At 39.4% G+C, this 13,506-nt stretch overlaps 1 protein-coding gene across 1 annotated transcript in view; it reads right to left on the reverse strand.

The window, feature by feature from the left end:
- Window positions 1-13,506, reverse strand: part of IGF2BP3 (insulin like growth factor 2 mRNA binding protein 3) — a 112,362-nt gene that overhangs the window by 40,016 nt on the left and 58,840 nt on the right. The window contains exons 5-6 of the mRNA XM_041466731.1: window positions 2,917-2,968; window positions 2,760-2,823 (exon numbers count right to left, since the gene is read on the reverse strand). Coding sequence (XP_041322665.1) covers window positions 2,760-2,823; window positions 2,917-2,968 — 116 coding nt within the window. The remainder of the gene's footprint in view (window positions 1-2,759; window positions 2,824-2,916; window positions 2,969-13,506) is intronic.

Here is a 13,506-nt window from a genome sequence, read left to right on the forward strand (position 1 = left end):
TAGAGAACAAAGAGTGGCTTTCCAAAGCCCACACATTGCTCTGCACACCCCTCCACCAATTCTCCTGGGCTGCCAAAAAGGACCTGATGTGCCATGCTGGCTCCCTTTCTCTGGGGTCACAGAAGCAGCATCCTGCTTTTTCTGACAAGACCAGCTGTGCCTCTCCAGCTAGGAAAGGGGCACCACCACGACAGGTCAAAGACGCAGACCTCTGTCCCAGCTAGAAGTCAGGAACTCTGCACATCCCAGATTTTGTGTGCTGAGTGCACTAAGACTGCTTTCTCAAAAAGACTGCAGCAATCTTCAGTGCTTTCATTTTCCAAGTTAATTTTGGATGCAGACCTGAATTGAACATGCCACAACTGTAGTACCAGCCTAGAGGGAAAAACCTCTGCCACAGCTACTTACATTTGCAAGACAGAAGGCAGCTCAGCTTCCCAGCTGGGTGGAACCACAAGTTTTTTTCAAAAGAGTACTGTCCTCCAAGCAATGCATACCACACTTGCTTAGAACTGCTTATCAAAAGTATCTCCAGATTGTGTTAAAGCACCTTCACCACACACTGCCAGTACACACTCTAACAGTCATGGCAATGCCATACAGATATCCGGCAGGGAAGTAGCCAACTTTGCATGTTCTGTCAGCCAACACTACTGTGAGGTTAGCGTGTGCACTGCAAAAAGTACAGCAGAGGTGCAGTTAGAACTAGGGACCCACTGAATGTGGCAGCATAGAAATTTTCATGTCATGGTGTTTGATCCAAAAGCCGTGGCAAAGAGCACCATTTACCCTAAAGAGCTCAATTCCAAACTACAAAGCTTGTTACCAGCTGCTGACTCTTTGCAACCCTAAACAGCTTTTGATAAAGTCAGTTCTTGTTACTGCACGTCCTTCACAGGATGACCAGCACTGCCTTTATCAGCTATCAGCACTTGCACGCTGCTCCCTCTCCACTGCCATCCCCCACAACCAGTTCCAAGCAGCAAAGCTAGGTCAGGTCTGGGAAAACCATTTCACTGAAACAGCACTGCAGTCACTATGGAAAACCCACACACATGCAGGTCCTTTAGTGAGCCTTCATTGCAATTCCTCACAGGTTTTTTTTCCCTAAAAATACCTTGATCGAGACACTTCTCCTAGGGGTTTCTAAACAGTTGCAAGGTCATCTGCCAAACTCAGACAATCTGTGCTAACGTTTTTTGTACAGAATATGGACTCATCTGCTTAGAAAACCTGTGTCATGTGAAACCACTCACAAATGCAAATCAGTGCTCCTCCACTTTCCCTACATGTTCCAAGGAACTAAACTGCCATCATTCAACCTGTACTGCTTCAGCTCCCCTACAATCTCCATACTGCATGCCAATTTGCCTGCCTGCTTCAAACCCAAGAGGTTCTCAGTGTCACATGGTTTCTTATGAAAAAGGAAAAACTATCTTAGACACTTCTTCAGTCTTTGCTTATCCCAGCATTTCCTTGGGATCCACCTTAAAATTTAGCACTTAAAATTGGGGAAGAAACTGTTGTTTTTGTCTTCAGAAGGGAGTGCACAAGTCCAGGAACCCACATCACAGATGACAGCTCAAAAAATATATTATGCTTCTTTCCATGCTATTTTTAGTACTTCTTATACTTTCACCAAAGGAGAAACTGGCACATGCAGTATTAATCTGTAACATTGCACCATAAGTTTCTTCAGAATAGAAATAGAGCCTTCCTTAATTGCTATGCAACAGAAGCAAAAGCAACAGAAGAACCTGAAGAACTTGTTAGAACAATTCAAGTTTTGGGAAAAGTTAAACAGTGAATTCAAGGAAAACATTGTTTCCTTCAGCTCCAGCATACACAGGAGATACCACTGACACAAGTTTCCCATCACATTTGTTTATAATACATTTACAAGTAACCTAATGCTTTGAAAGATTAAATACTTGTGTCGCATTCAAGTTACGCACAGATGATAATTACTTAATTATATGTACAAATATTATTTCATTTGTAATTTTGAATTAATGCATACCATAAGCACACTGCATCTTAACTGCTGGTTTTAGTTTGCCACAAGGTGGCAGAAATTTCAAAGTTAAAATAGAAAGATCATTGTAGGCTACTCCATGAGTTTGGTTCTGTTCGACCTGCTATGATTAGAAAGAGAGGAAGTTTATGTCACCAGGTTAAAACGTAAGAACCACACAAGTCCTCTTTTTGTGGTAGAGAAGCAAAATTAAACCTTTAACATGGTACATAATACAGATTTTAAAAGGAAAATTATGCACAATGATTAAGTAAAACATTTTCAAATTTTAAATATCTAGATTAAAAGTTTTCAATTACAGAAGATGTAGGCAAGCATAAAATAGGTCATCTAAATTTTAAAAACACCAAATAAATTATTTTAGGTATACAGATTACACCTTTTGTGTGCTTGGAAGCGGCATTAAATTTTCTAGTAAAAAAAGCCCTGTATTCTGGTTAGCAGCTACCCTCTTAATTTTTTTTCTTGTTATTTTTACCATGATGGTTTGTTGAGAAACAGACACAAAACAATGAACACTGCAAGAGTGTTCACTTTTTATCAAAATGAAAGAAAAGCTGATTTAAAAAATTGTTAATTAAGGTGAATTACACCAGACTTTCTTAAAAGTCAAGGCTTAATTTATTGTTAAAATGGTGACCTGATCAGAAGTAAAGTCACATATAAAGTCACAACAACATGAAATGCAAGTTAGATGACAGAAACAACTAAATGAGATACTTACTGTCTAGCCTGGTCCTTATTGCCATATGTTACATTTACAACTGCAGTCTCCGTGTCAGTGTTCACTAGAAAGCAAAATGTAACAAAAGGAGGGTAAGTTCAGTGTGCACTCACTTCCCACTACAGATTTAAAAGCAAATTGACAGTAGAAACAGTACCTTGCTCACAGTTCTCCACAGTTCCATACTGAGCTAACAAGCTATCCAGCACCTGTAAGAGGTAAAAGAAATTATAGATTTAAATTTCAAAGCAGGTTAACAAAACAAAAAAGCCTCTAAAGGCCACCAGAATGTTTTTTTTAATTATTGTAGGAAAATATAGATCATTTAAGACAACCATTCCAATAAAGAAGAAATTATTATTCCAGGAAGAACAAGCATACATTGCTTGTTTTCTCTCCTATCAGAAAATCTGCATTTAAAGTTCTTTAATGTGAAAATAGGAAGTATAACTTCAGGAAGACACACTGCACTGTATATTCCAAACTTTGAAAATAAACCTTCAATAAAAATAAACCTTCAAAGAAAAGTCACCTGTTCTCAGAGTGGGCTAAAGCAGAGACAGAAAAAATCAGAGAACAGCAAATCTAAAATAAAACTTTCTCCCTGTATTCCAAGAAGATAAATCTAACTTTGTCCCTGTTGAGTTATTGGGGTTTTTCCTCCCAACACACTTCAGTTGTACATAAAAGTGTTATTCTCTTCCTTAGTGGAGAACTGTCTGTGTTGAGAATGTAACAAGAATAACCAGCACGTGAAGAGCTGTTTCACAATTATTTGGCAGATTTCTCAAAGATCACCATTCCAGAGGAACCACTCACAACAGTATCTTCACTATTATTTGAAAGTTACAATTAATTTTTCCTTCAGTAGAAAGCTAGGAAGAAACAGGTAAATGTATGTGACAAGGGGCAAAAGAAATCTAAATTAAGTAGTTGTATTTCATATGGTTTTATTCTTGCAAATGGAGGATGAAGAAAGGGGAAATACACAAGCTTCTGGGGAAAAAATCAGGGTGTCAGAGTATTCCAGTAAAAGCATTAACACACCCACAGTTGTACCACATCTAAAATTCACATGGTATAGAGTTTATTTTCTTCCTAGTGAGAAATAATATTGCAGAAAATGGTGACTCTGGCAGTAACTAGCACAAACACAAGTGCAGCATTGTGGTGTATTGCATCCTAACGTTTTGTCTCAAATTTAACTGATGCTCGAAAACCTCACAATTTACACCAAGAAGTGAAAAAGCAAGCTTGCACTCCCTTCTGTTAAAAAATTACATTTCTTCAGCTAATGTCTTAAGGGGAAATGTAAGTAAGAAAGGGAGGAAACCCTTTTGGGAGAGGAAGAAAACAAGGAAGCAAAGATAAAAGGAAGGCAGTAGGCATAAAAAAGCATCTGTGCCACTTCCCGTTGCAGTACACTTCCCTTTGCTATAACCAGCAATCAAGAGTGCACAAAACCCCAGTCTCTAAAAATGTAAAATTGTCTACATCTTCATGAGATTAAAATTCCTAAATTATAATCTATCAATCTACCACATACTTCTACTACAATGTAAAAGACATTTTTAAGATAAACTGTAGTTTATATGCCAAACCTGAAGACAACTTCTATCAGTGCAGTTTCCACTCTTACCACCCACTAAAGTTTAAACTGCACATAGATGTTTCAAAGGTGACATTTCAAACCAGGTATTTAAAAAGCAATTCAGTGCTCACCAAGTTTGAGCAATGCATTACTGCTTCTAACTGCAGAATTTCCCCGTCTTTCTTGTAGAGACTCTAGTAAGTTTTCTTGGCAAGAGTTTTGTTTTCATAGACAAGTTGTTAATTGTCCTCTCATTCTACAAGTAGAGATTAGCCTAGTCTGAGAGTTTCCCTTTTCAATCCCCTAAAAAATCATTTTTCTGCTGCTTCTCGGATCTGACAATTGGAATCTAAGTGAATGTTTGCTCTGAAATTTGCTAAATATTACTGAAGCAGAGATGCTCCAGGGGATTAAAATAAATTAAAAGTCTCTGGAAGATCCTTTTAAGACAATTAAAACACTGGCACAGATGAGTGGGAGAGTTGTGAGGTCTTGCAGGTCTGCAGCTGTACCTCACACAAGCCAAGAGAGCCACAGCATGAGATTAGAGGAAAACCTTCTTCCACAGACTGCTTAAGGGATCCACTGAAACCAGTGGGTGAACAGAATCTCAGGTGGGGTCAGGGATTTAAAACAAGAAAAGCAAAGCTTTTCCTGGCTTAGAGATCCTTTCTGAGATGTTTAGTTGAAATAAGACACCAAAGAGTTCATTAGTCTGATAAAGCAATTCCTTTGTCCCTACAGTATGCCAACACCTGTGCTGTTCTACACTGCAGACCATGCCACAACATGAGCAAATGTGCTTAGCTGTTATTCTGTTTGAACTGTGCAGACCACCAGCTCATGGCCACTCTGCCCCCAAAGCTGCATCATATCAAAGCAGAAGTTCATCTTCATCCTTATTCATACAGGCAAAAAGCAGTGCTAGAATACCAAAGGTACCACAACAGTTTGCTTGGTAATAATAAATCACTATTTTGTAACGTCTTTCTGTATTAAATTTATATTCTGGACTAAGCATACCTTTATACTGCGACCCACATATTAAAGTCACCATCTTCACTAATAAAAGAAATGCTTTAACTCTGAATTCACACAACTTTTAAAAGACACATTTTCTCTAAAAAGTACTTTCAGCATGCTTGTGATCAGCCATCAGAAACTTTTCACCACACTATCCCTTGCATCTGCTCCCAGGAGCCTCAGAACCCAAAGACTGCTTTGCTGTTAATGCTGAGGAGCAACCCGGAGTGGCACATGCAGTATCACACCCCTCTCCAGCAGGAGTTCTCCACTTATGCTGCTCCTTAATCCTCTTCTGATCCATTTCAGTCAGAGACAGTGCCCATCTGGGCTTTAATCCAAGTGATTTGGGTTCCCATGTTTTTAAAAGAGTTGTTTTACTGAACAGATTTATGACAAGTTTCCTCAAAGGATTGAAGCTTGCTTTAACCAAAATGAGAAACAATCCTCTGGTCAAAGACACTTAGTCTCTACGGCACTGTCTTCAGGAGAAACTTGAATTTTCATCGCCATTAGCCTCATGCAGCAGGATTTTAAGTGTGGTCAACACTGCAGAGGCAGCCTTTTAACTAAAAATGCACTAGTACAAAATTTCAGCAGTAGTTGGGGTATGTGTGACTGAGTGTGAGGAGCAGGCTTCATGAGTGAGAACGTTTTTAACTGAACCAGCTGATCCAGCGGGGAAAAGTCATTGCAGTCATACTCAAAGCAAGATCTTCTATTGTAACTCACTTTCAAAACACAAAACTCAATTCCTGAACATGTTTCTTGCTTCACATGTATTTACTGCAACAGTCAGTTTCTATTCACATCTTTCATTTCTTCATATGTGTCTCACTATCTTTTCCCTCTCCCCAAATTTTTATCTCTAGCCCAAAGCCCATAGTTCTGCTGCAAAACAAACATGTTTTGTTTGAACTGCTCTTCCGTAACACTCTTCGTATACAGCCTTGTTGGGCAATCAGAACAAAATTCAAAGCCAAGTTGGTGGTGCAGCAGCAATTCTGATGAGCAGCTGAAAAGTTTATTTGTACAAATATTTAATCTAAGCTAGAAAAAAAAGGTCTTTCCTTTTCTTGAGCTCTCCTTCTAGCAGTTGTCTAAATTGGGTCTCCTGCTCTTGTTATAGCACAGATGTCTCTCTCACAAAAAGCTGCAGTCTTATACTGTGGACTTTCATTCATCAGGCTCTAAAAGCCAATTCTGGCTTCATTATAAACAGCATTACCCTACACCAAGCCCCACAGATCGAGGCTGCTTTACATGGAAAAAAAAAAGGAAGGAAACATTACTCTTCAGTGAAACCGAGAGCTTGATGCACACGTTAAAATACCGCAGTTCTCGTACAGATTTCACAGGTTTAGAAGTAGCACTTTTGAACAAATCAGAGCAGTTGTTTTCTGCACTTTCAGAGCAGACTATTTTATACACATCATCTTATAGTGCTGTAGGACTTCTGCTGTACACTGTAAGGAAATGAGTCTCAAGACATCTGGTCTGTAAGCACAGTTATCCATACTGTTTCTCTCTCACCCAGCACCACTGTGACAGGAACGTCACAGTGGTGCTGGAGAACCTGAAGTTATTTTCTCCACTCATGTAGACCAAATCCATTAGACCACCACTACCCCCTTGTTTCCATGACTCCTGTGTCATGTTGACAAAGAATTAAAATTAGACAACACAACTGAAATCATAAATAGCAGAGGCTAAAAGAGACAGAAGTATGAGGGCAATTCAGTTGAAAAACCACATAGAAATGTTTGGCTGCAAAGACTTTGAGTGTACAATGTGATTTAACAAACAAACAATTTTGATTTAACCGGGGTCAAGGTGAAGGAAAACAAAAGAGGCAGGTAAGGGAAGGAGGATGTGGGTGGGTAAAGAGCAGTGCTGATATCACAGATACTGAACCTGGCTGAACCACAAATGCCTTCTGTGTTTCAAGTACTTTGTTGACATGCCTAAGTCTATAAAAAAAACCAAACATCAACAAAAAAAAAAAAAAAAAAAAAAAAAAAAAAAAAAAAAAAAAAAAAAAACAGCAGGGAAAAAAAAAAACAAACCCAACAAAAAAAACCCCTCCATAATGCTCTTTTCCATTAATTATATTCATTTAGCCTAACTAGTCTGATGTGGCCCCCACAAGGCACTGATGTACTAGAATTTGCAGTGCAGCAGGAGCAGACCTGGCATTTTGTGGCTTGGAGGTGCAACATTACCTTGGCAGAGGTGCTGCTCCTCTCACAGCCACACCAGCTGCCAACAACTGACTACGGCAAAAAAGGCTCCTCAAAGCACCTTCAGTTTGGCATTGTTTTTGGTTGGACAATGTCCCCAACAAGGGTCCCAGCTAGCATGGCTTTACAAGGAAAATTAAACTGAAGAAGCCCCTAATGAATTCTTGAGGGTTATTTTTGAAAGATGCAATAGTTGGATAGCACTGCATTGCCTGAATGGAGATCATGGTGGACAGGTGAACTCAGCTCCAGGTCATCCAGTGCATCTCCCAGCCTGGGCAGCCTCTCTGCATCCCTGCCACCCCTCTACAGCCCAAACATAGCAACTTTGCCCATTTTCTGGCATGCTGGTTCCTTGTAAAGGCAAAGCAGCATGGACATGGAATACCCAATTCAGTCTGCTAGGATACAGTTATTTTCCCAAAACCTCGTGAAGGCATTTGAATAGGCAAAGCCAGTCTGCAATGGCTCAATGCACTGCAGCGTGTGGTGATGGTGTTTTTCATCTTGTAGGCCCTCCAAAACCCAGTTTACTGTCTCATGAAACCATGACCATAGTCTGGAAGAATCAGAAAAATAAGCCTGGAAGCTGCTGAAGTCATTGTTTGCACACACCAGAAAGGCAGCGCCTGAAAACAATAACTCTGGCTTATTTACCACATCCCATACAAACCCTGGAGTGAATTCTTCTCCTGGGAACTTACAGTTATATCCAAATGTTCAAAACTAATAATAAGTTTACCCTATAATACAATTCTGTTTAGGTGGCATTACCAGGGTTTTAAGAATGTAATGCTGAACCACAGAGAACAAAGACAAAATTGTCAAAGGAACTACTAATTGAGTGACCAATTTGGACACCAAGGGCTTGATTTTCCATAGTGCTCAGCACGTCTGTGTGTTCAAAGGGCAGCTTCAAAGCCACTTCTGGTAGTAAGGGGAACACGGCACTTTTGCAAGAAAGACCTCAGGCTCATCACAAGACAAGCTGAAGGCACTGTTAGCAACTAATAGCAACTTCTGCTTAGGGTTAGCACAGCACCAGAGACCAGAACGTGCAGGATTCAGTTTGCCATGGCAACAAATTCAATTCACTTAACCAGAAGGGTTTGTCTTCCCCAAAAGGGTTTGTAAAGTCCTCAACTTGCTACCAAATTAAGAAAGCGTGTGGTGAATAACTGGGTCACAACTCTTACGGACTCCACTGCACAGGCTGGAATTGTTGGTGGCAGCAGAGCCACCCTCTGGCCCAGCCAACATCCCTTCCTGCAGTGCTAAGAGCACACACCATTTACCTTGATGTCACTATGGGACTTCTGAAATGGTCAATTAAAAGAAATAAGGAGGTAAGAGATGTTGCAGACTATTTCAATTTCAGTGTCTTGAATTAAGCAAAAGATAGAAAGCAACTGAAAATAGGTCTCAGGTAGAGCATCATATGCAACTATGAGTACAACTGTCATAACTATATCCACATGCCACATGTGTTTAATTATTTCCAGTTAATACTGCTTGACCATTTTTATATATATACACCCACACAACCCTGTGTATAATAAAAAAGGTAAAGGAAAGAGAGGGCTAAATGCTTTAAAACCACACTAACATGAAAAAACGTATAAAAGTACCTGCCCTTGAATCTGCTAAGTCAGAAATTGCTTAAAGTATAATGACTATGATTTACCAATAGAAGGTTGGTTTCTAAAAAAAAAAAAAAGGAATCCAACAAGCATAAGCAACATGATAAATCATTACAGATAACATCAGTATCAAAACTCCCTCTCCTTTTTTCTAAAATATAACTCATACAATAGAAAAAAATCACTGAGATAATGTTCTAATAAAGCTCTGAAAATAGAAGAAATTTCAAAAGAAATTTTTGGGCTACAAAATTAGCTCAGGTGCTGAGCATAGCACACAAAAAGTTCTCATGTGCTTTCATGTTCCCACATTACACCCTAAGCTGGAAATAGTCTCTTTAATGTCTGATAAGGAAGAAAGATTAGTGTACATTATGCTAAGGATGCATGAGATGGAGAAAGAAAAAGCTTAGTATCAAGGCTGACAAATGGCATTAAATGGTCTGCAAGGCTAAAAAATGTACTTGAGAAATGTTTAAGAGAAAAGCAAAAAACCCCACTTATTAGATGCATGGGTGGCCTCCTTCACAAAGAGATTAAAGGGAGCAGGATAATTCAGTTTGGAAAGGAGTGAGAGGGAATATGATACAGGTATTATGAAATAACGAATCATGTAGAGATGGCCAAATTGGCAGCTTGTATTCACCCTTCATCTAAATTAAATGAAAACAAGTTTGAAAACACAGAGAATAAGTATTTATGAAACATTATCTGAATACAATTAAGCACCTCACAATATCTGCTACAATAGTTCATTAATCTCCCCTCTCTTCACGCTAAAGGTGTAACTTCAAGAGCAGTTTCAGGTAACACTGGAGTTTATGAACCAGGTTAGCACTAATGCTAATGCTCCTGATTCAGTACCCATCCTTATTTCCAGAAAATTCAAAAGCACTGTCACACTGATTGGTCCTTCAAGGCAGGAACTGCTGTTTTATGGAGCTAATCCCTGTTCCCAGTGCTCCTTGTGGGCACTGTTGGGGCCCCCTCCTCCTCAGGCAGACGGGCTACCAGGACATTTCTGCGGCTCGGCATGAGGGAAGGATCACATGCCGGGCTGGCAGATGGGTGTTGTGAAACGTAGTAGGATGCAGCAGCAACACTAGCTCGTGTTCATCTGCCTCCTCTCCAACTGAGGAGACCAGCTTAAGTGGAAACACTCTTCGCTACTTCTACGATGTCATTTGGAGTTTGCCAAAGGGAAAGAAAAAAAAAGTTATAAAAGCATCACTATCCACTGAACACTCATTACCCAACTCTGATTAAATGATAGACTACACAAAAGCAAGGGAACAGGCAAATCTTAAAAGAATGTTTGGAAGAGACACTGGGATAAAGGATGATTTTTCTGCTTTCCTCACAGGGCTATACCAAGATACAGTTGGTGCCTTATTGGCAGTTTTGACACTTTCCTGTGGAGGCATCAAGCACTGGTCTCCATCAGGAAGGTTGTAGCTCAGCCTGACAGTGAAGGTGCCATGTCCTGCTCTGGACCATGAAAACTAGAACAGAAACATCTATGTTTTTTCCTTTCCCCTTCAACCTTTCAGTCCTCTCAGTTTTGCTACCTCCATGTCATTACAGAAAATGTGTTTTTTAATTGCGAGCTTTATCAGGGAAAATTGTATTTCTCCTATACACTTTACTCTCTTTTGTCTGTGTGTGCAAAAATAGCACTTTTAAAAGCTATTTTCTGTAGCTATTTAAAAGTCTCGATGCCACTTCATTACTCCTCTACAAGGCTGGTGCTAGCCTGATATTTTTAGTTTCAGCACAATAATAGTTTGTGCATTCGAAAAAAATGCCTTCTGTAAAGCTGGAATCCTGCAATTATAACAAATATCTGTCAGACTGAAATAAAAAAAAAAAAATCAATTTTCAAATCATCTTTTGGAACCTATCAACAATTACAATTTCTGAGAAATCTCTCCACAAGGGCACAGGCATAATTTCAAGAAGGGGCCACATGTATGAAAAGTGTTCCCTCTGGTACAGATATGACTGTGCTTTGTAGAAACAGAGCCAAGCCAGAGCTTGATACCAGGGAAATCTTTCCTGGGAAGGTTGTCCCATATTTTAACATTAAGAATTTCTGTTAAGATCTGCGTGTAACTATCCAAAAATGATAGAGGGAATCACAGAGGAAAATCCTGTAAAATGGATTTTGTTCACAGATTAATGCAGATAAAAAGGAAGTATATTATAACTCAGATGGAGATCACGTCTGAGACATTCCCTCTATTGTGCACAAGATGCAAAATGACATGCTTTCAGGAGAAAGATAAGTCCTTAACAACCACTTCATGAATATCTCGAATCTCTTTATAACCAGGAAAAACTATAAAAAGATTGAAACATTTTTCTGGAGCAATAAGATTCCCTTTCTCCCTTTTTAAAAATGGTCATCCATAGGATGCATGCTGTGCCTTTGGCTTCCCAGGAGCTCTACTCAGGAGAGCACTGCTGTGGACCAGACATTCCAGGTTTGGCCTCTAAGCAATGAGGCTCTGACAGACGGGAGACTGCTGAAGGAAGGGAGCTGCTATTTGCATTTACAGATGCTTACAGGCACACGGGTGCTGGATATCCTCATCCAAAACTTTCCCTGAAGCCATCGGTACACACCATATACTTCACTTCCCTAGATAGGCTGGCATGACAAAATTCCTGCCCCTGAGTACAGACCACCAGTAGCTGTCCTGTAACTCACAGTGCAGCCCTGTAACCCAAGCAGTTGTAACAGCTATACCTGAAATTACATTAGTCAATCCCCACAGCTAGAGAAGACTTTTTTCCTTTTTTTTTAACCCACCTCTCCTCGTTTGTGTGGCTGTTTCCAGGGAAGGGGGAGGAAAGAGGGCAACCTTACCTAGTCCCTACTGTGAGGACTGGGCACTGAAAAAAGTGGAGAGGAGTTGTAGGCAAGACTCAAGAACTGAAGCCTGGGATCAAACAAAAGCAAAAATCATACACACTTTATAACTGGACTGATCCTGGTAGAACAAGTACACCACCTTCAAGTGCTTGAGTTACTTGAGCTGCAAAACTGTACTGAAATAAAATCCACAGTAAAGGTTTCCACAGTGCTAACACAGAGATGAAAGCTTTGCAAACAACAACAATTACATGATGTCAAAGCCTTCGGACTTCAAAAACATGAACCTTGGAGCAAAGGGGAAACATAGGTTTTTTGAGTGCAGAAAATTTCTCTAGTAAAACACTTAATCTAGTGGCTACCTAATCACTCAGTCATAAAAATTAAGGTGTACATATTTTAAACACCCAAAACCAAGTTACTAAAATCCCCGTAAAAGAAATATTTTAATGAAATTCTGTTAAACACAAATTTACCAAGATCTGTGAGATTTTCCAGTCTACCTTAAAGAATCCCAGTATTAAGGCCAACTCATGCACTAATCTGACAAGTAAGGTTTAAGAGGATGTTTACAAATAGCCACAAATTTTTGAATGCAATTATCTAAACTAGAAATTAAGATTTCAAGAGATACTCTATGTTAATAACATTTGACTTATACGTAGCAAAACAAAACAATTCAGAGTGTGAATGCTGAGTATTACTGACAGTTTATGGACTGTAAATTACTTTTAAGAGTTAGTTTTGAAGGAGCAGTCAAATGAAGAGTAAGATCACTGGAACAATTCAAGGAAAAGGGCCACAATTAAATGAGCTAATTATACCTAGGGTGTAAGAGTGATCTTCACTTCCATCTACTTGCATTCAGGGCCTTCTACAAAGCAGTGAGCTTTCCATTTGCAGAATGTACTCAGTCCTCAGCAAGCTCTCCAACACTGAAGCTTATTGTTCAACCACATTATTAATAAAATTAGAATGATTTCCCTAATTTTAAAGGGGAAACAAAAGAAATGCAATCACAAAGGAGGCAAATTTACACTGTTGCACTCACTCTGCAGTAATTATTACTCTATAGTTGTACAGATCTGAAAAAACCTACCCTCATTCGTTACAAGCATTGAGATTCATAAGGAATATTAAATAATGTGGATGATATACAGTTTTGGGGTATTTGCTGCTCTTTTATTCAGCAGAGCTGTCCTTTGCAAAAGTCATCCTTGTGCGAGAATCTGAGCAGTTTGGTTATACCAGACTAGACTGATACACTTGGTCTTAAGAAAAGCCTCTCTTCACAAACCTGCTGTTTTCCAGAAGTCTGAACTCAGTTTTGATGCAACCTCTTTCTTATGCTCTGAACAGGCACTGCAAATATTAGAAT

Source organism: Pyrgilauda ruficollis, unplaced genomic scaffold (genome assembly GCF_017590135.1).
Source record: "Pyrgilauda ruficollis isolate IOZ18807 unplaced genomic scaffold, ASM1759013v1 scaffold2, whole genome shotgun sequence".
NCBI lineage: Eukaryota > Metazoa > Chordata > Aves > Passeriformes > Passeridae > Pyrgilauda > Pyrgilauda ruficollis.